A 24990-nucleotide genomic window follows, 5' to 3' on the forward strand; every position below is an offset into this window, starting at 1 on the left:
GGCATCACTAGCAACTTCTCCCAAACAGCATAACAGCGGAGTACCCAGTACTGCACTGCCCTCTTACCTCTTCCGGGGCTGTATCTTGACCTTTTCGGCAGACCATCTAAACGGCATTTCGACGTCACATATCAAACCCTGCACCACAGCTTTGAGCGAGATTCTCCCTGCAGCCCACAGGCAAACCCAGAAACGATCCCAGAAACGGTCGTCCAGCCGTTCGCCGTCGCCTTCTTTGTCCTGAATGTACAATATCCTCGCCATCGCCCCTCTCCACAGTCTAATTTCCTGCGCATGAGACAAAATCTCCAGCCGACAAACCACACCGACCCTTTCCTCTGAGACGCAAGACCTCGCCTGCGCCGACGAGACCCCCTCTCTTGTTGTCTCGAGTTCTTCTTGCTAGATCCGCATTGCAACGCCTCCTCTGCTCTCGACGTCGTGTTTTTGCAGTCTCCTTTGCCACCCTCGAAACCGATGCGAGAACCACTCCTTGACCGCCTTGAAACATGTCTGGAAAATACTCTGTCGAAGATCTGTTGAAGCTGCGAGCATCGCCGCTAATATGCAAACCTCCAAATTTACCACCTATAGAGGAATGGATGGGGTATGGAATACATGTTAATTTCGTGGCTGAAGCAGGATCAAGACAACTGACGTTTGCCAGTGCACAAGAACTCAGTGGCAGAAGACCTATAACTCGAGGAGTTAAAGATGAACAACCTGTCCAAAGTGAACCCTTTCAAAAGAGACCAACTTTAATTGACTCTCACCGTCGGACAGCGACAGGTACGCTTCCAATATATATCCTTCAGCTGGCCCGACTGACTGAGACTTTGCAGATCCCGATCGCATAGTTCTTGGTCCTCCTCGCCGCTCTTTTGCTTCTTCTAATGCCCGTGCTGTTGGCAAGACGCAGGATCTAGCAGAGGAAGCGGGAAATCATAAAGACCGATCAGCGTTCAACGACAGATCTAGAAATGGCGACGAGTCCGAGCCTCGACACCATGAGCGAAGATATACCCAAACAAATGGTCGCTACAGTAGTCGTCAAGAGGGCGAGGATCTAGAGACCGAAGGTCGTCGTGACTACGACCGCAGACCGAAATGGGCAGGAAGAGACAGGAACGATGACCAAGAGAATGATCAAACACAGGACGATTCATCACGTGGTTTCAGAAGGGACACGCAGTCGAGGGCGAAGCTGTCGCAGTCATGGTTTAAGAAAGATACCGGAGACGCTGAGGACGACAAGACACCTGACTGGCGTCGCGATCGAGGAAGAGACCGTGATTGGGACAAGGATCGCCCTGCCAAAGTGGAGGCGGAGCCCGAATGGATGGACTCGACTGAGCCAGAAGAATCGTTTCAAGCCCGTACTCAGGAGGACTTCCAACGATGGAAAGAGCGGATGAAAGCCGGCAGCACAGCAACTGTTGACAAAGTCGAAACAGCCGCCACCAGTCCACCACCAGAAGAGAAACCGGCCAGGAGAGTCGTTTCCGCCGAGCCGGATGACTCAATGGACAAATTCTTTGCCAGATTTGAGTCCAAGGCGACTGAACAGAAGGCCGGGCCAGCAAAGTCACATGGGAAAACGCGCTTTGCGTCGCTCTTCAGCCCTGCAACCGAACAAAACAGGCAGATTGAACCTCCTACTCAACCACCGCCCTCGGAGAGACCTTCATCGGCGCAAGCGACAGGCTCGGCGACGGATGCTGACCAAGCTGGATTCGCTCGCATCCTCGAAATGTTGCAGACACGAAGTAACAATCCTACTCCTCAAAACCAAGAAGCACTGAAACCGCGAACACCATTATACGCAAGAGCCAACGAGCAGAAGTCCGAACCAGAAGCGAAGCCTCCAACGCCTACACTGTATGCATTGTTATCTGGCCAACTGGCAGGTCAACTGCAACAGCCTGAACAAATTCAACCGGCTGCACCTCAGGAAAGATATACAGAGAGCAAATCTCCAAGCGAGCAACACACGCATACACGGCAGCAATCCAGCATCACTAAAGACGAGGTTCTTCTGAGCTTGCTTCGGCAGGCCTCTCTGGCGCCAAAACCTCAACCACCACCTCCTGCTGGAGGAGGAATGTTTGGATTACCACCTGACCCGGGCAATCGTGCGGTCCAGCCAAGGGGGCCGGTGACTTCTCCAATTCAGGCTCAGCAAGATCCGACAATAGCACAACGAAGGGAACCAAGAGGGCCAATGTTCGAAGAGTCGCCCATTTCCATGTACCAAAGCGAACAGGCGCCGCGCGAACAACCCGGTAGAAGGCCGACCAACGGCACGCAGTCTTTGTATTCGGAAGATCCGCTGATTGCAATGCTCCGTGGCCAAGCGCCTCCACAAAGACCAATGCAGCCTCCTCGACCGCCTCAAGCACTTCCACCTGGTCTTCAGCGGCCTCCTGGACTTGATCAAATGCCACGACAGAATCCAAGCTGGCCTCCTCAGCAGCCACAGCAGCCACAGCCTTCGCGTCAGCTCTCACTCCCACCTGGCTTGCCGAACCTCCCCCGAGGGATGTCAGGAGCACCGTATGGTCAACCTCAGCAGATTCCGAGTCAACAGACTCTGCCTCAACAGCAGCGTCCGCAGCAGCCACAACCGCAGCGGAAATACACTGCAGATTCGTCTGGGATGCCCCCGAACCTTCCTCCCGGCATGTATCCCCCGCCTGGCTTCATGAATGCAGGACCTCCGCCGGGCTTTCCAGGTGCACTGGCAAATCATCCCGCTTCTAGGTTCGGTGGTGATCCGGGTGCGCAGCAACGAGCTTTCATGGAGATGTACGGTGATGTTGGCGGAAGAGGATTGGGGTTGAGGGGTGGTGCTGGAAGTTCTGGGATGCCGCCGTACCGATGAACAGGAAAGGCGGTGATGGAGATATGTTTATGAACGTAGGTTCTTTGCAAGGGACGGAGGCGCAAGCGATGGTTGAAGCGGTGAGCGTTGCGGATGCGGAAGACGTACCACATTCCAGGTTGCAGGAGCATGGAATGGGCCCGGTTCAAGTGGTGGACATCAACGACGCAACAAATCCTTGCGGGGATTGTTTGTCGCCAGTTCCACTCGACGAGGCTTTCGGTGGCATGGATGCAAGCACAATAAGTGTGCCATGAAAGCCACCAGTGCGGCAGGGAATGTAGATCGAGCATTCGTTCTGGACTCACGGAACACGCAGGGGAGGCAAATTTGGACTGCGACAAGAACGAGAGAACGATGAGTGCCCAGTACTTCAAAGGGACAAAGCGAGTGATATCCACGGAAGGGGGAGAATCACAATGCAAGCGAGAATCGACCAAATAGCAATGCAGTTGTTCTTCTGCTTCTGCTTCTGCTTCTGCTTCTGCTTCTGCTTCTGCTTCTGCTTCTGCTACCCATTTAGTACTTTAGGGAAAACTTCTGGACCGTTTGCGGGTAGTGTGGACTCGGCCAGTTTGTCAATCCGTGTTTCGACACACCCAACAGCCCACCGGTTGAACCACTCACTCTTGGACTTGGACTTGCTAGCGGGAGCATCTGTCCCTGAAGTGAACCCTGCCTGTGCACTGCGTATGAGGACTTGTTGTAGCTATGCAGGAACTGATATCGCGGCTCGCTCAAAAAGACCCGACTCGTCGATGGATGTATGTACAAAGTATGCGCGTAGGTACACATGTATGGACCTCAGCTTTTGTGGCGGCGTTTAATCTTCTCAACAAGCCTCTTCACATCACTGACTCCATCATCGGGTTTGTTCGCACCGCCATCGCTCTTGCTCTGTATAATCCGACCATGAGCATCATCACCGATGGGCGGCTCTGGACGAGAGTGTTTCTCGTCTGGTTCGCCTTTGTCTTTGTGCTTTCGCCTGCGTCCTTCCTCCAACAGCGCGCGCATGGCTTTCGTGCCCTTGAATTTCGGATTCGTCGGATCGATGGCGTACTCATGGCTCTCAAACAGTCGAGAAAAACGAGGATCGGAGGTGTCCACTTTGAACCCGTCTTGTTCATCTTCTGGGTTGTCACTGTCGTTTCTGCCGTTGGCTTTGCCCTTCTTAGCTTTGAGTTTCTTCTTGTTCTTCTTCCGCTCCTCCTTCTCAGCCTTCTGGATCTCGCGCATGTCGAAGTGCCTGATCCTCTTTCCTGCTCCGTCGGCGCCGTCTTGGGCAACGCCGTCGTCGTCGGCCATCAACAATTCAAGCTCCGCTCGCTGCTTGCGCTCTACCTCCTCTTCGGCCTCACGTTCCTTCTTTTTCTTCAGACGCTCTTCCTTTCTCAATTTTTTGGAGGCAGCTTTCTCGGATGCCGCTGACGGTTCCGCAAAGAACGGGTCCTCGAAACCCAAATCTTCCTGGTCGTTCCCAGCTAGAACTACCTGTTCTTCACCGCTGTCGTTGTCGTTGTCGTCGGCATCGGCCTCGGCCTCGGGAACGCGACCCTCACGAACATTCTTCATTTTCTCCTTACGCTTCTGCTTCCTCTCTCTCTCCTTCCTGACGTATTTCTCCAGCGTTGTCTCCTCGGGTTCGGGTGAGTTTTCGAACACTGATTTCTTACTCGTCTCCTTCGACCCACCACTCAACCCAGAAGTGAACGTGATCTGCACACCTCCGACCGGCCCTTTATCCTTCTTAGAGGCCTTCTTCTCCGGCTCGAGCGGGAGGCCAAGGAGCGTGCGCATGCGTTGCCTTTCTTCTTCTTTCTTACTATTCGAAAGAGCCTCGTACTCCTCTTCGTCATCATCCGAACCGTCCGAAGCCAGATACGCTTTCAGATCATTCTCAAGAATTTCGTGCCTCCCACCTTTGAAGGCTCTTGCCACTGCTTCTTTCCGACTGCCATCCTCGGCGTCCCACGTCAATTTTACCTTGGAATGCTGCAATGCATCTGTAACAAACTCATTCGGCCGGTAATCGTCAGGGATTGTATGACACTCTTCACGAGGAATATCGGTGGAGAAATCGGTGTCCTCAGGCACGAAACGGAGGTCAAAGAAATTTGCTGTGTGCAAATATTCAGTCCCATCGACGGCATCATAGATCTGTTTTGCCACAGTCGCCGAAGAGAATGTCAAGACGGCGTAGAAATAGCGCAGACGTTCAAGTTGGTAGCGGCGCAAGGCAGTGGAGTCGAAATCGGTGGTGCCGTCGTCGGGTTTCAGCAAGGAGTTTTTGATGTCTTCATCTGCCTGTTCTTCGTCCTCGGAGAAGCCTTCATTCGCGTCTTCCTTTGCAGGATTCACAAAGATATCTTTGGGTGGACCTTCCATTTCTTCACGTTCCAGGCGCTCTTTGCCGAACTCACTGGGGTAGATGGATACCTTGAGCAACGAGCCTGAAGATGGGAGGAAACTGGTGAAGACGGCCATTAGATCGGCGGCACGTATATTGTCCCAATCGAGGTTGACAATGGCAATGCGAGAGGTCACCTCGCCTGTCGGGACGTCTGTTGGCTGCGTCGGACCGACGCCAACCTCCTCCTCCAAAGTTGCTGCTTCTCCCTCTTCGGACTCCTCGTCACTTGTGGTCTCATCTGAGGAAGACTCCGAGCCAGAGTCTCTACCTTCCCGCAACGGATCACGCGTCTTCTTCTCAATCCTGCCCAGTTCCTGTTGCACTTCGCCATCGTCGTCCGGCGCATCGCTCTGTTCATCATCTTTGCCCTCTTCATCACTATCAAACTCATATTTTCGCTTCAACCGCTTCCGCTCCGCGTGGGATTCGAGTGGGCGGCCATACCGGTCAACCTTGGCTCGCTTTACAAAGTCCTCATCTTCAAGGACTCGAGCAAAACGTTTGTCGACCTTGACCTTGCTTTTCTTTCCGGGGAGGCGGTAACGTGGGTCGAACTGGATATTTGCGAATCGAGGATCGGTGATACGAGGGCCGGTTGAGGTCTTCGGGGACTTCGCTGTTGTCTTTAACTTTTTCCTCGAAGGTTCCTCCATCCTGACTGTGGCCTGCGTTGAGCAGCCTGCGGTAATGGTACAATTGCGACAAAGCACACGGATGGTGAAAAACGTTCTCCGACTGCCAAAAAATTGGTGACTTGGTGGGGGGGAAATGGTTCCACAGGCGGAAAAAGCCGCCTCACTACTGGGTAGCCTGCGCCTTGTTCAGTGAGGGTGGTGCTTGGGTGGTGTTACCATTCCACTTGGTCCCTTTTGTCCCTTGCAGCAACCAGGGTGTGAAGATCCTTTTTCGAGCTTCCCTTGACCATAGATCGGTCCCTTTTTCTCAAATCAAAATATCTCTTCCTTGCTGTCCCAAGTCGATCTCGGTCTTCCATACTCTGCGTACAGAAGGCGCCCCTCCTCCGCTCACTTGTGGCTCGATTTCCAAGGGCGCAGTCGGCAGCCAAACCCTGCCCCGCCTAGTCGGTCTCGGGTAGCGACGTGCTTCATTGACAAAATGCCTGCGGGGTCCTGCTTGATCACCGGGTAGGTCAGGTCTGTACAGGAACCTAGACAAAGACTGATCTTGTCTTCTCCTCTCAGAGGCACCGGATACATTGGCTCCTTCACAGCCCTAGCCCTTCTCGAAGCAGACTACAGGGTCGTCGTGGTCGACAACCTCTACAACTCCTCTCCAGAAGTCCTCAATCGGATAGAACTCATTTGCGGCAAACGACCCGAATGCTACAATGTCGACATCACGGACGAAAAAGCCCTCGATGATGTCTTCTCCAAACATCCCGACATCGACAGCGTCATTCACTTTGCCGCATTAAAAGCCGTTGGCGAGTCGGGCGAGATTCCCCTCGACTACTACCGTGTCAATGTCTATGGCACACTCTGTCTCCTCTCTTCGGCTGCCCGACATAATGTGACAAACATCGTCTACTCCTCATCCGCTACCGTCTATGGCGACGCCACGCGTGTACCGGGCATGATCCCGATTCCAGAAGAATGCCCCCTGGGACCTACAAATCCCTATGGCAATACCAAGTTCGCTTCCGAGTTGATGATCACGGACCATATCAATGCCGAGCGCGCAAAGGCCCAAAAGCAAGGGGATGCAGATGCAGTCAAGAAATGGAACGCCGGACTCTTGCGATATTTTAACCCGGCGGGAAGTCACCCCAGCGGAATCATGGGTGAAGACCCCTCGGGAGTACCATATAATCTGCTCCCATTGCTCGCGCAAGTTGCCACAGGGAAAAGAGACAAATTGCTTGTATTTGGCGACGATTACGCATCTCACGACGGCACCGCCATTCGCGATTACATCCACATCCTGGACTTGGCTGAAGGCCACCTAAAGGCACTCGACTATCTACGCACGCATCAACCAGGCGTCCGCGCCTGGAACCTAGGCACCGGGCGCGGCTCCACTGTGTTCGAGATGATCAAGGCGTTCAGCAAAGCGGTGGGTCGGGATCTACCCTACGAAGTAGTTGAGAGAAGACCAGGTGATGTACTGGATCTGACCAGTAACCCCACACGGGCAAATCGAGAGCTGGGTTGGAAGGCCACCAGGACGATGGAGGATGCATGTGCCGATCTATGGCGGTGGACGGAAAATAACCCCGAGGGATACAGGCAGAAACCGCCCCAGCAGTTTTTGGATGCGTTGAAGAAGAACAACTGAAACAGTCTGTGCGTGGTGAGGGACACGAGGTATGACATGGAATGTGGGCTGGATGGTCTGAGGATTCATTTTTCGAAGGAGGCAAGATCGATGCGAACAAGGGAGGCAGCTAGTCGGATAGATGGGTCTGGGCGATTGCATACGGAACGAATACCCTGCACACAAAATGCACTGGCGGTGAGCAATGAATGGGCAGTCGGTTTGCACGAACATGATGTATTGGGGGGGGGGGGGGGGTTTCAATTGTTTTGGTGGCCCCCAACAGGGGGTCAGGTAAAGATAGACGGAACGACGAAGGATACTGTCTAGATATGTGAAAACAATCCAAGCTACAGATGGGGACGATCAACAAGCAAATGCGGAAACGGAAAAGATGTAAGAACAAGGCGATGTCCAAGAACTAGCACATTGGTCTGCTTTCAGGCTTTGACAGGATGAAGTTTACCACAATCCTAGTGCTTGGTACTCAGCCGCGAATCTTGACTTTTCAAAGGATCTACCATGTCTACCGAGTATTTCCATTTCTCGACCTGAGCCATGACTAAGCCACTTTGAGCTGTGGCAGTGCCTGCGCGGGCTCGGTACGAGCGAGGAGGTACATACACCTCCCTTGACCTCTCTCGCTCCCTCAGCTGGGTGCTGAGTGCCATGTGAGCCGCCCGAAGTGCTTGGCCATGTTACTAGCAGTACTAACAGGATCAGGCAACGATGGTTTCCGTCTCGGCTTTGACCACTTTATCATGACCGCTCGCCGGCAACATCATCGGCCTTCCTTCAGGGATCCATGCCTGGTATAGCTATTATATTGTGTGCATGATTGCGCTATATCCATGGAGCATGCTCTTCGGACTGACCTGGAGGTATTTCCTTCACAGCTCTACTCACCTAGGACTTATCATTCATGCAAGCACTGTGAAAATATTGTAATCGACCTTGCCGACTCTTTTGACATACTAGTCACGGGTGTTGTCACCGTGACTGATACAATCTGCGATGTGGTGTTGGCTTCGTCTCCCGAGAGCGCTAACAACGCGGCCAAAGATGGATGCGCTCTCTTTGATATGCTGTTACTTCAACTCCAAGGCAACTTTCCTCCATCTCCCGAGAATGGTCAGCTGGTCCTAAGAGTTCGCTTTAAGAACCCCGGCGAGATTTATTTCACCCGTGTCGAGTATGGATGGAGCGACACTGCTACTTCTAATGATATAAGTTTGCGAGGCTTCGTGGCCTCTGACGGAAAGAGAGCCCAACCACGACATCCAAAAGATTTCCACGTCATTGGGATCGTTGATTTGTTGCCGCGCAAGAGTCAATACACCCCGGCTCCCGCATCAGCTTTTGGACCTACCGGGGAGCCGATTATGACACGGGAGCATTGGGAAGATGACCTTGAATCGGTATTGATGGATAGCAAAAGTCACCTCGATCATTGCCAAAATAACCACCAATGTCGACCGCGAACAGACGAGTTTCTGCCAACAAGATTGGTTAAGATTTGTCGGGACCATGGGAGAGTCACTGCAAAGATTCATATCACCCAGAAAGGGGAATCCCTTCAATATGCTGCGCTGTCTTACGTATGGGGTCATGTGAAGCCAGTCGTGATCGATGGAACCACCATGGAAACCTGGGCTCAACAGCTGCCGGTTGCAAAGCTACCAACGACCTTACAGGATGCCCTCATGGTTACCCTCAATCTTGATCTTCGATATCTGTGGGTAGACTGCCTGTGCATCTTGCAAGATGATCCCGAGGACAAAGCTCGCGAGATTGCCAAGCTCCCACAGATATTTGAGAATGCCTATGTCACCATTTCAGCCGCGGGGTCCAGAAGTTGCGATGAAGGTTTCCTGCCCCGAATAGGATCTCGCGCCAGCTCGCTGCTGGCGCCCCGGCTGACAATGATAGACTTGATGAACAATCCTGAGCAGTTATTCGTACGACCTTCTGGACGGGAATTTGACCAAGACAATCAGCCAATCCACAAACGAGCGTGGACACTACAAGAACACGCTCTATCTCCTCGAACATTGATATTTGGCACCGGGCACGTCAAATTTGTCTGCCGAGAAGGGAGTAAAGTGATTTCAGGAAAAGACTATCTGCGAGCTATCAGAGTTCATTTAAGCTTGCCAACGATGAACAAGATTCACAGTCCCCGGGAAAGATGGTACGACACTGTCAAAGATTACACTCGTCGCATCCTCTCGGACCCAAATGACAGACTTCCGGCTATATCTGGCCTTGCGCAGAAATTCTCCATCATCCTGGAAGACATCTACCTCGCTGGACTCTGGAAGAACAGTTTACTGGCGGATTTGCACTGGTTCGTCTTTGACCATGGTTCCGATCTTGTGGATAGTGCGGTGAATCGATTACCAGGTCCTACTTGGTCTTGGGCAACATCAAGGTCTGAGATTTTGTTCCCTTCGGATGGCGAAATCAACACCGAAGCATCATACTTTGCCACCGTTATTGACTGTACAGTTAAACCGGCCATTGCTGATCTCCCATTCGGTCTGATAATATCAGGCCGTCTGAAATTGAAAGGACATTTCTTCAAAGCATGTTTTAGGAGCGCGAATACCTCGGGTGTATCTAGGAGTTACCAGGGCAAACTTTCTGGAAACGCTGGCGAGTTTGGAGGATCGATCACCCTCTATCCGGATGGTAACAACAATGCCTTTCAGAACGGCAAGGATGGACTCGTTGAAATCACCTGCTTGGAGCTCAGTGAAAGAAGGTTCTCCCCATGGGCCGCCAACCGTGGGCCCATGATTGGTTTTGAAGTCTGGGGCCTCCTTCTCTGCAAAGCCGAGGCAGGTTTCCAGAGAAGTGGTCTGTGGACGTACTGGTATTCAAGCAAGCTCAACTGGTCTGGTGAAAGGGCGCAGATGCTGCATCTGGAGTGGAAAGAATGCATCAGGAATCTGCGAGAGAAAGTTGTGACTATCACGTAATCGTCCCTGCCTCCGTTTCGCTGGCAGAGTACCAGAATTCAGAGGTTGGCCAACATAAAAACGAAGCCGAGTCTTTGACTAGACTGTTACATGACTTGAACTCAATCCCTTCGTTGAGTGGATGCAGGAGGACGCTAGAGAGGCGTATAGAGAGACATCGCGGAACCGGAAGCATTCGCAGCCGGCACGAAACGTCGAGTTCGGGGATTCGGAAAAAGACAAGCCGAGGCACTGTGCTTAGTTGGGCGAAGTGGGCGACATTTCATTGAGACCACACACATATCAACACATAGGTATCTACCTATGTACAGGGTACGTATGTATCCTCGGACTCCGCATATCATGGCACTGTGGAGACTGAGTGACAATATCCTCTGCTTAGCGAGTACGAGGTAATCTTCTCACTCTCGGACGCCTTGGTGGGCTGCGAGTTTCATTTAAGTCTCTCGAGCAATCCCCAACACTGAAGTTGATACCCTGAAAAGAAAGGTAGGTAGGTATATTCAGTTTCCTGGCTTGCTCAGGATACGTCTCAGATATCTTGCGCTGCCGCAGACAGACCAATATCAGCAACATACAGCTAGCTACTGCATGGTAACGACCTCGTCTTCGTCATGACGCCGAAACCCGTCCTCATCTCCGGCGCCGGCCTGGCCTCTCTTCTTCTCGCGCGCTCGCTCCTGCGTTCCAACATCCCCTTCCAAGTCTTTGAGCGCGATGCCTCGCTCTCCTTCCGCGGTCAGGGCTACCGCCTGCGTCTGTCCTCCGAGGGTCTCGACGCGATCGAATCCGTCCTGGACCCTCCCTCGTTCCAGCGCTTCTATGATCGTTGCGGGAAGACCGCGGGTAGTGGGTTTGTGGGCTTCGATGCTGTCACGGGCGAAGTGGTTGAGGAGCACAGAATGGGCGAGAATCTCGGTTCGCGAGAGGGCAAGATCGTCGGGATTGCGCGCGGAGATATGAGACGTTTGTTCATGGAAGGGTGCGAGGAGTTTGTGCAATTCAGAAAGGACGTCAAGGGCTATGAGCTGACCGACGATGGAGTTCGAGCCGTCTTTGCCGACGGGACGAAATCTGTCGAAGGGTCCCTCCTCGTCGGCGGGGAAGGCATCAACTCGACTGTTGCCAAACAGGTGTCTGGCGGTCGTCTCAAAGTCTACGATCTCGGCGCTCGAGGCATCCACGGACAGGCACCGACCGCGGCCTTCAAAACGCTGGGCGAAGGCGTCTTCCGAATCGTCGACACCTCCAACCCTCGCGGGCCCGTCTCCATCATCACCAACGTCCGTCCAAATGACATGGACGACCCCACTGTCGAGTTCGGGTGGACCATGGTGGGCGTGCCCGGTGTCGTCAAGGCACCCAATGACGACTACGCCATCGTTGGTAAGGTAGCGGCCGATATTGCCAAGTCGTTCACGAAAGATTGGAACCCGCGCTTCAAGCCGCTATTCGACCAGATGAATGAGTCCGAGGCCGCGTTTTGGAAAATCACATGCTCGACGCCAAGCGGTGTGCCCGAATGGCCCAACGAGCCGCGTGTAACGGTTCTTGGCGATGCGGCGCATAGCATGACGCCCGCCGGCGGCATAGGCGCTAACACCGCTGTCCGGGATTCGGCGTTGCTGGGCCGATTGCTGCGCGAGGCCGGCGGGTATAAAGAGGGCGTCACGGCAGCTTACGAAAGGGAGATGAGAGTCTATGCCAGCGAAGCCGTGAAGGCAAGCTACGGTATGGCCGCCAAAGCGTTTCAAATCCACATCGACGAGTCGCCTCAAACACTTTGAGACGATGGAATGGGACGTGATGGGACGGGACGGGACGGGATGGGACAGGGCGGTTCACCATTTGGTACGTACCCAAGTATAATGGTACTAGACGGCGAAGGTCCCGGTTTAATAAATCGCCCCTGCCTCTCCGCAGGCTTTGTCCGAGCACAAGACAGCTTGTAGACTAATACCATGTAGGTAGATGTGCACCGCCGTTCCCTTTCATTCCAGCCCTGACGCTAATTCTGCCATGCGTTGCGACGATCGCAACGTCGATGTAGAACACTCGGTGAGGTCTTTGAAGCACATAGTTATAATTATGAAAAGACTCACGTCGGGTCGGCGGTGACATGATCTACCGCACTACACCCTAGCTGAATTCACTTGCCTAGGAATGCTTGGAGGTCGCGTCACTGTCAACAGTGTCTGCCTACGAAGGGGGCGACAGGAACACATGTCTCGGCGTGAGTGTCGAAGACAAAACACATAAAGTGTTCCTTCCTGTATGCTATCAGTTCCGACTGCTTGTGAGCTCCTTCCTTTTTGCATTCGGAAACAGGGGCCTGATAGATCATCAGTATCAAGCAGCACGCCAGAACGGCTGACTCCGGGCCGGAGGGTCCCAAGCCGGGACAGAAGTTGAAAGGTCAAACCAACATCTTACCCTGGAAGAGAGCTTTTGAACGCGCTACCAGAGCGGCTGCCGAGTACCAGATTGAGATGGAGGAATACAAAGAAAACCGCTGGAAGGTTCTCCAGGCGCGCAGGCTCATCCAGGATTGGGTCTGCGATTATATCATCCTCGAGCTCGAAGAAGTACCCGACGATGCTGAAGATCCAAATGCGGCGCACAAATACATCCAAGACATAGACAAAGACAATGAAGTGTACGTCCGCAAGGAGATCCTCAGCAAAGTCGACGCCATGAAGCTGGGAGACTTTGAAAACGTGGCCGCTACTTCAAGCCAGCACCGTCGGTACAAGGCCGATCTCAAGGAAGCTGGATACATACTGCATGTGGTGATGATGAAATGGCAACCAACATCCTTGTCGGACTTACCTAGGCGTATCGACCCTCCATTGACCACTATGACTTCGGCAGACTCAACAGTGTTTAAGGCACTCACGATATCAAGTTCCTGGACAGAGCACTCTTGGCTGTGGTAAAAGAAATTGAAGCAGGCAAACGACGAAGAAAAAGAGCGTGGAAACAACCACAAGATCACGACCAACGAAGACGCTGAGGCATCCAACAAGGACACTTGCCATCACTTGTGGTCATTGTTGTTGGACCCTTCACCCTTCACTGAAACCAGAGGCTCTCGAGGAAAAGCTCAAGCCGAAGAACGTCACCAAGACCAAACTAGTTGCTGGCCTTGGTGGATCCGATGTCGACCTCTTTTCACTGCAGCTGAAGCTGACTGTACGCTGCGACACCCCGTTTAGTAAATCGTAAGGCAGACACCCTCTTACCAGGCACCCACGGATGACCGTCGAGGTGGTCGCAATGTTGTGCGAACGTCTCAGATGGTGACAGAGAGGACCAGAGTGTGGAGGCCAAAGTCGAGGGTGGAACTTTGGCCAGGTCATTCCAGGACTAGCGTTGAAGCCACCAGGCTTCTCTCTTTTGCTTGAATTGCTACCGAGTACCTCGTACTAGTCGAGTCCCGCTGACTCTCTCCTCTTGATTCTCAGATGGGCAGATATATCTCAATCAACAGGATATGCCACCACGGTTGCTATGACCACTTTCCCTCCGTTTGCTAACCGGGTTCCTCCGGGGTTGAAAGACCACCAAGCCCCAAAGAATGTGAAGGAATAGCAAAGTGCTTTAGCGGAGCTTGAAGTCGGTACAATATACTGCGCACATAGTACTTTATCCAAGACTGGAGTGTCAATTCGTGGCTCTCGCCTTTTGAAGTCTCATTATCTCGTAGAGTATGGGGGTATAAGATGGTCTGGTCCACAGGAAAAGAAAACGAACAAATCTTGCCGCCAACGCCATCGCTCATAACAGCTTAGGGAGGGATCAAAGTCACGCTCCGCTCCTAGCACAATACGAGAGTCACCATGAGGGTGCACATCGCAGGGTAGGAACGGATCAATAACGTTCAGGTTGAGTAGGCAATGCTTACACCCACGCTGCCCGTCCATTTCTTGATTCCGCCTCCGTCAACCGCTGTCCCAACTGGCTTCCCAGGGGTCTTTTTCCCGGCCCCCGCGTTCGTTCCACCAGCCGCAGCTCCGGTAACAGGATTCACCGAGAATCCAACCTCGACAAGCAAACTCTTGACCCTCCCTGTCCAAAGCGCTTTGACATTCCAAGAATCGTCTACTCGGAAATTCAGCACGTTCTCTTCCTCCCGTTCAATCCGTTCTTCCTTGAGAGCGCGTTCCGTCGGGCTGAACCAGTCTTTCGTGAGTGTACGAGCCCATTGGATTGGATCCCCGTCTGTCTCGTTGTCAGAACTGGTGGCAGTAGAGTCGTTGTCTGTGTGTCGGGAAAAAGCGGAGGAAGAAGAGTTCGGCCGACGTCGAGGCCGCCACAGCTCCCCACCTACAACATATCGCGACTCCCATGAATAAAAATTGAAGTCGAATTTGGACGACAGGGACAGTGCCGATGTTGGCCGTACAGAATAAGTGGACGATATCGATCCCGTGAGGGGAGTTAGAGTTAAGGTCATCGTGTATGGAAATGAAGAATGCGGCACGTTTGAGGGAGTGAGTAAAGTGTGAGACGCTGTAGAGAGGAGGGCGGCAGACGTTCCTGCTAGCGGCTTATTTGGTAAAGGATTCAGGCGAGGCGGTGGCGATGGTTGTTCCGAGCGTGTGATATGCGGTGTGAGCGTGGTGAAGCGCAGGCCCGTCGACAGGCCAATGACGTGTGAAAAAGGACTGTAATAGAATTCCGCACCAGCGGATAGTAGGGATGGTTTCGAGCCAAGACGATTTTGATATGCGGTCAATGTGTCTGCTTGGGGCGGAAACCCTAGTCGTGGTGAATGGATTTCCGTGAGGCTCTCAGGTGCACCTAGACTTTGCGGCGGTAGATCGGCTGTCGACGAAATATCAGTTGACGTCTTGGGTGGGCTAAGACCGAAATTCCAGAGACCTCTGACCCCCAGGATGCCATTGTCTGTCGAGCCCAGTCCCTCGATTGAATACTGGCCTGCGTCGTGTTGAATATGGGCAAGAACCGAGGCTGGTGGAGGGCCAGAATTCGTAACTGGAGGGGAAACCGATTTGCTGTATATTGAAACGGAGAGGAGAGTCTCCGGGCTGATGCGGCGTGCATATAGCGCCGACAGAACTGATGGAGGGGGAAGCTCTAGAGTCGCCCGCAGCAAGATTGGCTTTCTACCGTCTTTGCTTAAGATATTCGATAGGTCCTTCTTTTTATTCGGTGTGAAAGCGAGGGGCAGCCTTATATCTCTGTATCCCGGGGCCAAATATTTCAAGGGGATGCTAGGTGCTTCCGAAGGAACGTGGCCCAGTGGGATGCTAGAGTAAAGGTAGGATATGGAGCCATCTATGTGTCCCAATGTCGACAAGGTATATGAAGATGCGAAATTCGGGGTGCTCAGAGACGAGACGTGCAGCGACAATGTCGAGGGAGTGTAGAACGAGAGTAATGCATCGGACGTTGCGGTCAGAGAGGAATAGCTGTTGTCAGGATTCCAATCGGTCGCCGTCCCGAAGGCGTGGGCAATGTAGTCCATGAACACGATCATTTTGAGAGTGGGTTGGATTCAAGCGCACCAGGCGCTATCTCGAGTCTGAATTCATCTTGGAAACACCAGTGATACCTCACAGCAAGGTGTGTTTCTTTGACGGTGCATGGGGGTCATGGTCGAGATTGAGTTTGGAGGAGCAACGACGAGCTGTGCGGGCTGCTGCGTATTGCTCTCGAGGATGCTATGGTGCGCCGTAATTATACGGAGGGGCACAAGATCTGAAAGTGCATTTCTCCGAACCAGCGGCGGCTTCTAAAAGCTTGAAGACTCTTGTCAAAGTCTTGTCTGCCCACCTCATCGTGCATGGCTTCACTATACCCAGTTGCCATCAGGAAGCTCGAACTATTTGTCACTGACCTTCTCAGCAACCATGAAGCTCAAGCCGCCGCTATCGGGTCCAGAGTTTCCGACACGATCGGCTTACCCTTGTATACGGTCAAGGCGAACTTGGTCTGATCGAGCAAGAGGGATTGCCTGCTTCCAAGCAACGTCCACATGGCCACGGATAGACAGCTGTCCCGGATCTTTTCGCCTTTTCAGCCACATGAATCCACCGTCCCCTTGGCAATGATTGTAATGAGACGAGACTGTGAGGTGGTAACAGCCTTGTTCCTTGCCGCAGCGCGGGGGTCACTAGGTTACAGCTGACGCCACGAGGCCTCAGGCTACCAGTCAATGCGTTCCAGCCCCTTCGCTTCGCGCTCTAGACTCGGACTCCTCTGGTTGAAGATGGCTACAGAGACGGGAACTTCGCGACCAACTACTTAAAGGACGGTGTGAAGGCGCTAGTGCGTTGCCTGGATTGCCACGATGTACTGAGTATCCGCTGCAGCCTATCACGACTAGTTTGGGTTTATCACGCAATACCTTGCTGCAACGATAAGCTGAATGCAAACAGGTCTTTTTCAGATAACGACCACGCTCGTGGGTTTCTAGAAAATCTGCCCACTAGCGGATGGTCTTTAAAACCCTGCAAGGATCTCGCAGCTGTGATTTTCTCCGCATCCTTCAGCTCGCCCAATATCTTACTGCCCAGGGAAACAGCAGCGCACAATGTCCAAGTCCACCTACGCCGATGAGAAGCGGGTAGAGCCCATCTACCCAGTTGCCGACGCTGAACAAGATGGGACTGTCCCCTTCGAGGGTTTCAGCGCCTTGATTGCTGAAGGCGTGTCTCCCAGTCACAACTTGCTATGCATTTGCTAACAGGCATCTCCATAGACCACAAACATGAGATCAAGCTTCGAACTATGTCATGGCAGAAGGCAGCCTGGTTGCTCTGCGGCGATCAAGTTTGTCTTGCCATTATGGCCCAAACATGGTCGCTCTCGTAAGGCTGCCCTGTTGCATTTCTAATTCTAATATCACTAACAGCGGTGGTTCAGCGTCCTAGGCTGGGTTCCGGGTATCATCACCATGGTTGGTGCAGGTATCCTCTTTTGGATCACTTCCATTACCATGCACAAATACATTATGAAACATCCTCAAATCAAGGATATCTGTAAGATCTTCTTTGCTGGATGCGACGGAGGGGCTCCCCAGCTCCTCTCGGGACCTCCGAACTGACTGTCGGTGGAACAGGTGACTTTGGTTACTATGCCTTCGGCAGAAGTCGAGTCGCCTATGAATGGACTGGATTCATGTTGCTCGCCAACAACATTCTCCTCATTGGCTTCCACGTCCTCACTGGTGCCAAGATTCTCAATACTTTATCGACTCATTCCCAGTGCACTGTCGTCTTCTCCATCATCGTCATGCTCATGTAAGTTTCCTCTTTACCCTACACCTTCGCTCCTTCTAGTATAACCTTTAACTCTAACGACAAACAGGGGAATCGTTATGTCAATTCCGAGAACCTTGCGTCATGTCTCTTTCATGTCGATGTTCTCAGGTGAGCGGCCGCCAAATCTGCCACGCTGCCGGTTCGCCCGCTAATCAGTCTACCTAGCTGCCTGCATGGGAATTGCAATCCTACTATTTCTGATCTTTGCTGGGATCGAGCAAAATCCTGGGTATTCGTACTATGGCGATTACCCTGCCGCAGGGGAGGTCAGAACCTACCCTTTCCCTCTTCCTGGCACCACCTGGGTTAATTGGTAAGTCTTATTGAAAGGATTTCTACTCGCACATGGACGTTGTCAAAGTTTTAATGTCTCTTTCAAAGTCCTAAATACCTGGATACTGACGATAAGACAGTCTAAATGCGGTGCTTAATATAACATTCCTTTGGGTAGGAGTTTTTAGACACTATCAATGCTATCAGTCCCAATTAACATTCATTTAGGTGCCGCAAATCCTTTTCCCGACTTTCATCGCCGAGATGGAAAAGCCAGAAGACTTTCCTAAATCACTTGCCGTTCTCACGGTCATTTCTGCCTTCCTATTCATCTGTCCTCCGGCAATTGGGTTCCACTACTTGGGCCAATATTCCACTGCCCCAGCTTTCGGGAGTCTGGGTGTCACGGCCTACAAGAAAGGTTCTTTCGCATTTGTCATAGTCCCAACTTTGGTTATCGGCGTGATTTATGCCAACGTCACATCCAAGTACATCTACTTCCGGATCATGGGCAAGTCTCACCACGCCCACAGCAACACTGTCATCGGATGGGGTGTTTGGGTCCTGGTCATGGCCGCTATCTGGATCATCGCATTAATTTTCGCCGAAGTCATCCCCAGCATGGGGGATTTCCTCTCTCTCCTTGGAGCTGCGTTCGATTCATTCTTCGGCTTCATCTTCTTTGCAGTGGCGTACTACCACTTGTACAAGGGGAGACTATTCCACGGTGTATATAGGTCCATTATGACGGTGATCCATGTCTTCGTCATGATTGTCGGGCTGTTCCTGCTTGGACCAGGGTTGTATGCTGCTGTCAAGGCCATTGTCGCGGACTATTCGGGGAGCACTACGCCGGCATTTAGCTGTGCGGATCTGTCTATTTAGACGAAGCTTGTCAGTAGAACGATAGGTCTGAAGGTTCTCGATACTGCTGCAGCTTCCTGCCTGGTGTCGACGCAATCTACCCAGGGAAGACGATGGATGAGCTGGTCTGGCCGAAGCGTGCGAGGCTGGCCAATGGAGGCACTTTGATAGCTTCTGCATACCGTATTTAATGTACTAGCCTGATTAGGCCTGAACCATGCCGCCTTGGCACTAGGCCAAACTGTCACCGAGTATTGAAACGGCTTGTCACTCTAGAAAGAAGTCTTGGGTCTTCGCAATGAACCAACCTTGTTATGAATCCATTTGGTTCAGCAGTACTCCGTCTGAATACCATGTCATGCCATTCCACCAACTGTCCAACTGGCGATGGGTCCCCCTTCACATCCACAAATGAACATCACGACGAGCACCTACACGAATAGGGCGCAACGATTGTCCTCTTGTACAGCAGTCTATAAGTATTGCGCGTAGTTCTTGCATTTATTTTTCTTTTTCCTTTTCCTTCTTCTCTTCCCCTTTCGTCCCCATTCCCTGAATCAAAAATGCAACACGAAGATAACCACCATTCAAGCATTGACAAACAACGATGGCCCCCATCGATATTCTATGAAATGTACTTGACCCAGCTAACCCGGGGAATATCACCCTACCGCTAACCGCTACTAACACGAATTATGTCTTGGTTCAACTCAGCCGAGAGATGGACTCAGACACATTGGATGCCCTCGGGGAGCATGAAGCGACGGTCACCAAAAGAATGGTGGACTACACCTAGTTGGTGCATTACCCTCCGCCAGATCTACGCATTCTAGAAACCAGTATTCCTGCTATTGCTCACGCTGTTGTGTATGTGGATACTTTTGTGGTCCTCGCCGACCTAAAAGACAACGTTGCTAGTGGTGAGTTCGACCCGCAAAAATTTCTGTATTCACGGTAAATGTCTCACTGGTACAGCGGTTCCCGGAGACACACAAGAGGTCTCGATTATGCTGCATGAACCCGCAGCCCCACATGCCAATCAGGTCGTCGCTAAAATTCAAGAAAGAAGCAATGCCCAATTACTCAGCTCAACGGACGGCGTCCTGCACATCATTGTCAGTCCAGCGGATCTTGAGCGCATTGCGGCTTTGGACAGTGTTCAAGCTATTGAAACTACCACCCCGGCCGAGCCTTAGAAAACGCTATAAAGGACATCTCAGGCATCAATAGCATCAATACGGACTTGAAGGCGAACAGCATGCTTGCACTGACCGGAAAAGGTTAGGTCGTTGCCTTGGCTGATACTGGTGTCGATATCACTCATCCCGCGTTCAAAGACAAAATAGCCAACCAATTCCGGATCACTGGAGTTGAGAAAGACACCAGTGGTCGTGGGCATTCACGTGGATGGCACTATCCTAGACAGCCTGATGATCAGCTTTGAGTCAAAGGATTGTGGAGGCATAGCGCCCAATGCTCGTCTCTGTGTGCAAGGGGGAATATTTAAGGCCAAGAGCCCTCAAGCACCAGAGCTATTCGATAGAATTAATCAGCTGCCTGATCTCAACTGCCGCATTCATAATAACTCCTGGGGGACCACGTGGAATGACGAACAGAAAGCCCAAGCCGAACTTGGGAAGATCAAGTTTCCACAATTCCCATACACCATCTACAATGCGGAGCCGGTTGACCGGTATGCACCTGAGCGTCCTGACTTTTTCATACTTTTCGCAGCCGGCAACGAGGGCGGCAAAGCGACCGACACAGGAGCCCAGGTGACTGCTTGTGCAGCCGCTAAGAATGTCCTGACTGTTGAGGCAACGTTTTCAAACCGGCCAATGAGCATTGGATGGCACGTCGATTATACACCAGAAAATGAGAAGTTATTCAAGCAGAAGGACCCGGAAGCCTACCGTCAAGGCACAATTGTCCCATTCAGCAGCAGGGGACCGTGTAAAAATACTCAACGCAGCAAGCCTAACGTACTTGCCCCCGGGGGTGCCATTCTTTCAACGCGCAGCAAGGATTTTGACTCAAAAAGGCTCGACGAAACCTTGCAAGGCGCTTCTTTACCACCAGGAGGGCAGTTAGGCAACCAGAATATCTTCATGAGTGGCACTTCGATGGCAACACCAGCTGTTTCGGGCTATGCGGCTTTGCTGCGAGAGGCTCTAGACAGCTGGCAGAGCATAAAGCAACCCACAGCGCCTCTGATGAAAGCTCTCCTTATAAACGGCAGCAATGTTCTCCCCGACACACCCAGAAACGTGCAAGGCTTTGGCGAGATCGATATGACTAAAGTTCTCCGTCCAGTGAAGCCGCAGATTGCCAATATCACCGGAGGCAAAGCCGCCTCTGGCTGGACACAAGATGTGGTGAGCAAGAACAAGAGCACCCGACTCAAGGTAATGAGGGCCGTTGCACTACAAGCAATCTCCACACTTGTTTACCATGATCGACCGGGAAATCAGATCCAAAACAGAATGAACCTATACGTCGCGCGCGCCGGGAACAGAATAAATACAGCGCCAACCACCCAGTACGAGAATGTGCATTAGCTTGTCATTGGACTTCTTACGCCTGGAGCAACCTTGACAATTGGGGCGGAAGCAGTGTTGTTCACTGGCATACCAATACCAGGGGCAGTGAATCCGATGCTATGGACCGCGATGTCATGGGCCGTGATTTGGGATTGCTTCTATGTTTGAGCGTCATGGCCGAATACGCCACCAAGGAGATCCTGAAATGGTTCAATGGTATATCAGTACATGCCGAGACATTGAGACAACGGGGCATTTGGAATGGTCGAGATGTACACAAGTCTCTATAGCTACCAGTCGCTACATATTATTGCCACGTGCTACGCACCCTTCATACAAAACCCGTAATATTTCGATAGATGATATCTATTTTCTTCGGTATTCCGCGACCCTTCTGTAGCCTTCTTACCACGATCTTGTGTCTCCCTTCCCCACACTGTACGGAGGACTCGCAGGTTGTATTATTACGGTCTTCGGAATATGGACCTTCGCTGGGCCATACTAAATAAAAAGGTCCTTGTTGGATTCAGCGGCTTCGCAGGAGGAGTAGAGCACCGGTATTGCATCCGAAGAATCCACATTTGTGAGCCCTCACAAGTTACATTCCTGGATGGCGTGCGGCTATTTACTTGGTATTGAGCTCGGAATTCAACTCGGCGTATCCGAGAAATCGGGTTCTCTATCCGAATCCACGTTGGCGGCGGCGGGCATTCCAAACAGTTGAATACCAGTAGAACACTCTCACCACGTCGACCAGGCCGAGAGAGGTTCGCGTTGTTTGTGCTGTTGCATCTGCATATCATTCGCCCCTCACCATGACGTCGATACTCTACCTCTATGTGCAGGGACTCAGGGAGCGGACTGATACCATAGAGGAGCTGCGAGTATATCTGGAGTAATTGATCGGGTCGATCGCGTTCACACTCCCACGTTAGCATGCGGACCAGGTATTTCTTACTGTAGGCCGCTCCGAGGCAGAATCCACGTATGCTGACTCGAAAGCCGGCTAAGTATTGTTTGAAGGCTATATTGGCGTAGTGATTTTATCTTTGGACTGATACTTTGTCGGCTCTGTATCATGTATACCTATAATATCTACGATAAAAGTCTTTACATACGCGACTCTAGTATCTGACTTCCAGATTTCTATATGTGCAATTTCATGCTGAAAGCGGTACTCCACATCGCTGCCACCGACCCTGCGAGCACACGCTCCTTCCTATAAGTGCACCGAGTTGGAGTTGTCAGCGCATGAGAACGCGGCCGATCCACCGGATGCTTTGTACAAATCTATAATGCCAACGATAGATCCGTAGGTGCTGCAAATCATGAGGAAAGTACCGGGAACGATGGCAAAGATGCCCCAACCAACCATAAACGTCCACCAGCGCCCGCACTTGGTCTTGGGCAGACTCCGATTATCGAAGAGCCACATGAAAGTGATCGGTTGGAACGACATCAGCGTTCCGAGGAGGGCGCCGATCAACGATACAAGACCGCCAAACACCGGGATGGCACTGGCGATGATGTAGGAAATCACACTGACGCCGAATGTGCAGCTGATCCAGCCAACCCAGTGGGCCATGGTGTTGGATGAGAGATGTCGGGAGAGTCTGAGGATGCGGACGAAGATGTACTTTGCGGCCAGCTGGAAATCCTGAGCTAGGGCTGAATAGTCGTTCTGAGCGGAGATACTTACATGGATGAAAAGCGTCGTGGAGACCAACAATCCTGGAAGGGCGAGGCCATAGCAGGCCTTCTTCATGACCACACCAGCGGAGCCCAGGGCTGGAGAAGCGACACAAGATCCGCAGTAGTAGTAGACCACCACCCCCATGGTAATGTACGTTGCTGTGACGCCACTCTGGCAGATCAACAGCGAACGGGTGTAGTGTTTCTGCGCGCGCACCTCAGACACAATGGCAAAGAACCCAGGAGTTCCGGCGTACGCAAACACCAGGGAGGAGACCGCAGATATGGCATCGGTGAAGTTCGAGCCCTTGAACAGCTTGTAGTCTGAAGACCAAGGACCCACTTGGGGAGCATCGGCAGGTAGACTGTGCACGCCGACGGCGATCGTCACAGTCAAGACCGAAGAGCTCGTTAGATCAGAAAATATGTAGAGTGGGGAATGGGAAGAATTCCTTGCTGTGACTATGGAGGTAAGACCAACCCAGGCCAGCCATGAAATCCGACCGAGTGTTTGAATGCTCCCACGCAAGAAACCTGCAATCGCTGCCACCAAGACTAACACGGCAAGTACTGGCGCCATGGGTTGTAACGGCATTCAGGCCAATGGAGATACCGAGCATTCCAGAGCCGCCGACAAAGACCCAGTCTGCAAGAGGTCAGGAAGTGTAAGGTGCAGAATAGGAACCGATACTCACAAAGACAAAAATCAAGTCCGAGGATCTCACGGCCGGGACGTCCAAAGATCAACCCGCCAGCATCATGGACGCTTGCGGTGCTGCCGCGACGGACAGCAACCACTTCGCCCTTGTCCGTAGTCTGGACAGGGGCGAGGTCTTCAGCATCTTTGTGGCGGCTTTGTGGAAGAAAGTAAAGCGCTTGTGGGTGCTTGTAAGGCAAGGGACAATGTTGTGAAACGAATGGAGGCAGGGCGGCCCTCAAGGGGGATATGCTCCCTTATCTACATGTACGTTACGCTGTGTAGAGAAACCTGTGCACGATAGGCCGTAGCCAGGTTGATTCTTACCGACGTCAAATGGTCGCTTGCTCTAGCCTGGACCGCAAACTAGGGTCGTCGTTGAGGTTGATCCATCGTAAACTACGAAATTCGTGCTGCTAAGTAATCGATTTAGCAGTTAAGAAAGACTTTTAACATACAACACATTTATGCTAGCCGCGGCTCTGAAATACTCGTAAAATAGTACGTTTTTACACTTATTAACAATGAGGAAAGATCTCTCGAAAGATCTCTGGCTAAGTATAGACTCAGTGATTAAATCCACCTTGTCAAATGATGTCTTCAAGGTGTTCGAAGTCGTCGTCGCTAATTAATGGCTTTCGACCGCGATTCTCATCGAAATATGGCGAGTTATGATGTCTTCGAGGCTCTTGAGAAGGTACAATATAGCGATAACCAGTTCGCGCTGGCACTCCACCAGTATCGAAAGCTATTGTATTAACTAGCATGGAGGCCTTTTCGCGGGTAGAAATCTATCAAAGTTCGCACCTTTACTTTAATCGGTGTAGGCTTATGGGCCTACTCGGGTGGCTCTATCTCTTCCTGAGTAGGCGTAATTAGGCGTGCGGCGACCATCTTCGATACAAGGAGTAAAACGGTGGTAGAAAGGTCGAAACGAGTTGGTAGAAGGAAAGTGAGCAGTGGTGGTGAAAGGGGTTAATTAGGTGATGTAATTGGGTGTGCCACTCTTTTTTTTTTTGTCACCCGGCTCGCCCCTTTACCCCCTTCGTCGCACTGTATCAACGCACAGGCAAGCACAGGCAAGCA

General features: G+C 52.0%; 10 protein-coding genes across 10 annotated transcripts; 7 read left to right on the top strand and 3 right to left on the bottom strand.

Moving 5' to 3' along the window:
* Positions 1-509: 509 nt before the first annotated feature.
* A1O5_10956 (uncharacterized protein) lies at positions 510-2881 on the top strand (the record flags this gene model as incomplete). The annotated part of the gene is made up of 3 exons (XM_007751529.1): positions 510-607; positions 668-789; positions 843-2881. 3 exons carry the CDS (start codon positions 510-512, stop codon positions 2879-2881), a joined length of 2259 nt encoding a protein of 752 aa, XP_007749719.1.
* Positions 2882-3685: 804 nt separating this feature from the next.
* Positions 3686-5947, bottom strand: A1O5_10957 (uncharacterized protein; the record flags this gene model as incomplete). The annotated part of the gene is made up of 1 exon (XM_007751530.1): positions 3686-5947. The coding sequence occupies one exon, from the start codon at positions 5945-5947 to the stop codon at positions 3686-3688; it is 2262 nt and encodes a 753-aa protein (XP_007749720.1).
* A 463-nt stretch (positions 5948-6410) lies between these two features.
* A1O5_10958 (UDP-glucose 4-epimerase) lies at positions 6411-7589 on the top strand (the record flags this gene model as incomplete). Its single annotated transcript, XM_007751531.1, has 2 exons — positions 6411-6439; positions 6497-7589. 2 exons carry the CDS (start codon positions 6411-6413, stop codon positions 7587-7589), a joined length of 1122 nt encoding a protein of 373 aa, XP_007749721.1.
* A 1061-nt stretch (positions 7590-8650) lies between these two features.
* A1O5_10959 (uncharacterized protein) lies at positions 8651-10549 on the top strand (the record flags this gene model as incomplete). Its single annotated transcript, XM_007751532.1, has 1 exon — positions 8651-10549. The coding sequence occupies one exon, from the start codon at positions 8651-8653 to the stop codon at positions 10547-10549; it is 1899 nt and encodes a 632-aa protein (XP_007749722.1).
* Positions 10550-11163: 614 nt separating this feature from the next.
* On the top strand, positions 11164-12336 carry A1O5_10960 (uncharacterized protein; the record flags this gene model as incomplete). Its single annotated transcript, XM_007751533.1, has 1 exon — positions 11164-12336. The coding sequence occupies one exon, from the start codon at positions 11164-11166 to the stop codon at positions 12334-12336; it is 1173 nt and encodes a 390-aa protein (XP_007749723.1).
* Positions 12337-12568: 232 nt separating this feature from the next.
* Positions 12569-13485, top strand: A1O5_10961 (uncharacterized protein; the record flags this gene model as incomplete). The annotated part of the gene is made up of 3 exons (XM_007751534.1): positions 12569-12607; positions 12711-12821; positions 12889-13485. The coding sequence occupies 3 exons, from the start codon at positions 12569-12571 to the stop codon at positions 13483-13485; spliced, it is 747 nt and encodes a 248-aa protein (XP_007749724.1).
* Positions 13486-14429: 944 nt separating this feature from the next.
* A1O5_10962 (uncharacterized protein) lies at positions 14430-16052 on the bottom strand (the record flags this gene model as incomplete). Its single annotated transcript, XM_007751535.1, has 1 exon — positions 14430-16052. One exon carries the CDS (start codon positions 16050-16052, stop codon positions 14430-14432), a length of 1623 nt encoding a protein of 540 aa, XP_007749725.1.
* A 1321-nt stretch (positions 16053-17373) lies between these two features.
* A1O5_10963 (uncharacterized protein) lies at positions 17374-18996 on the top strand (the record flags this gene model as incomplete). The annotated part of the gene is made up of 7 exons (XM_007751536.1): positions 17374-17385; positions 17430-17556; positions 17637-17817; positions 17885-17946; positions 18004-18151; positions 18252-18285; positions 18340-18996. 7 exons carry the CDS (start codon positions 17374-17376, stop codon positions 18994-18996), a joined length of 1221 nt encoding a protein of 406 aa, XP_007749726.1.
* Positions 18997-20405: 1409 nt separating this feature from the next.
* Positions 20406-21533, top strand: A1O5_10964 (uncharacterized protein; the record flags this gene model as incomplete). Its single annotated transcript, XM_007751537.1, has 1 exon — positions 20406-21533. One exon carries the CDS (start codon positions 20406-20408, stop codon positions 21531-21533), a length of 1128 nt encoding a protein of 375 aa, XP_007749727.1.
* A 1201-nt stretch (positions 21534-22734) lies between these two features.
* A1O5_10965 (uncharacterized protein) lies at positions 22735-23802 on the bottom strand (the record flags this gene model as incomplete). Its single annotated transcript, XM_007751538.1, has 1 exon — positions 22735-23802. One exon carries the CDS (start codon positions 23800-23802, stop codon positions 22735-22737), a length of 1068 nt encoding a protein of 355 aa, XP_007749728.1.
* Between the last annotated feature and the right edge of the window lie 1188 nt (positions 23803-24990).

Source organism: Cladophialophora psammophila (genome assembly GCF_000585535.1).
Source record: "Cladophialophora psammophila CBS 110553 chromosome Unknown aczJe-supercont1.22, whole genome shotgun sequence".
NCBI classification, from domain to species: domain Eukaryota; kingdom Fungi; phylum Ascomycota; class Eurotiomycetes; order Chaetothyriales; family Herpotrichiellaceae; genus Cladophialophora; species Cladophialophora psammophila.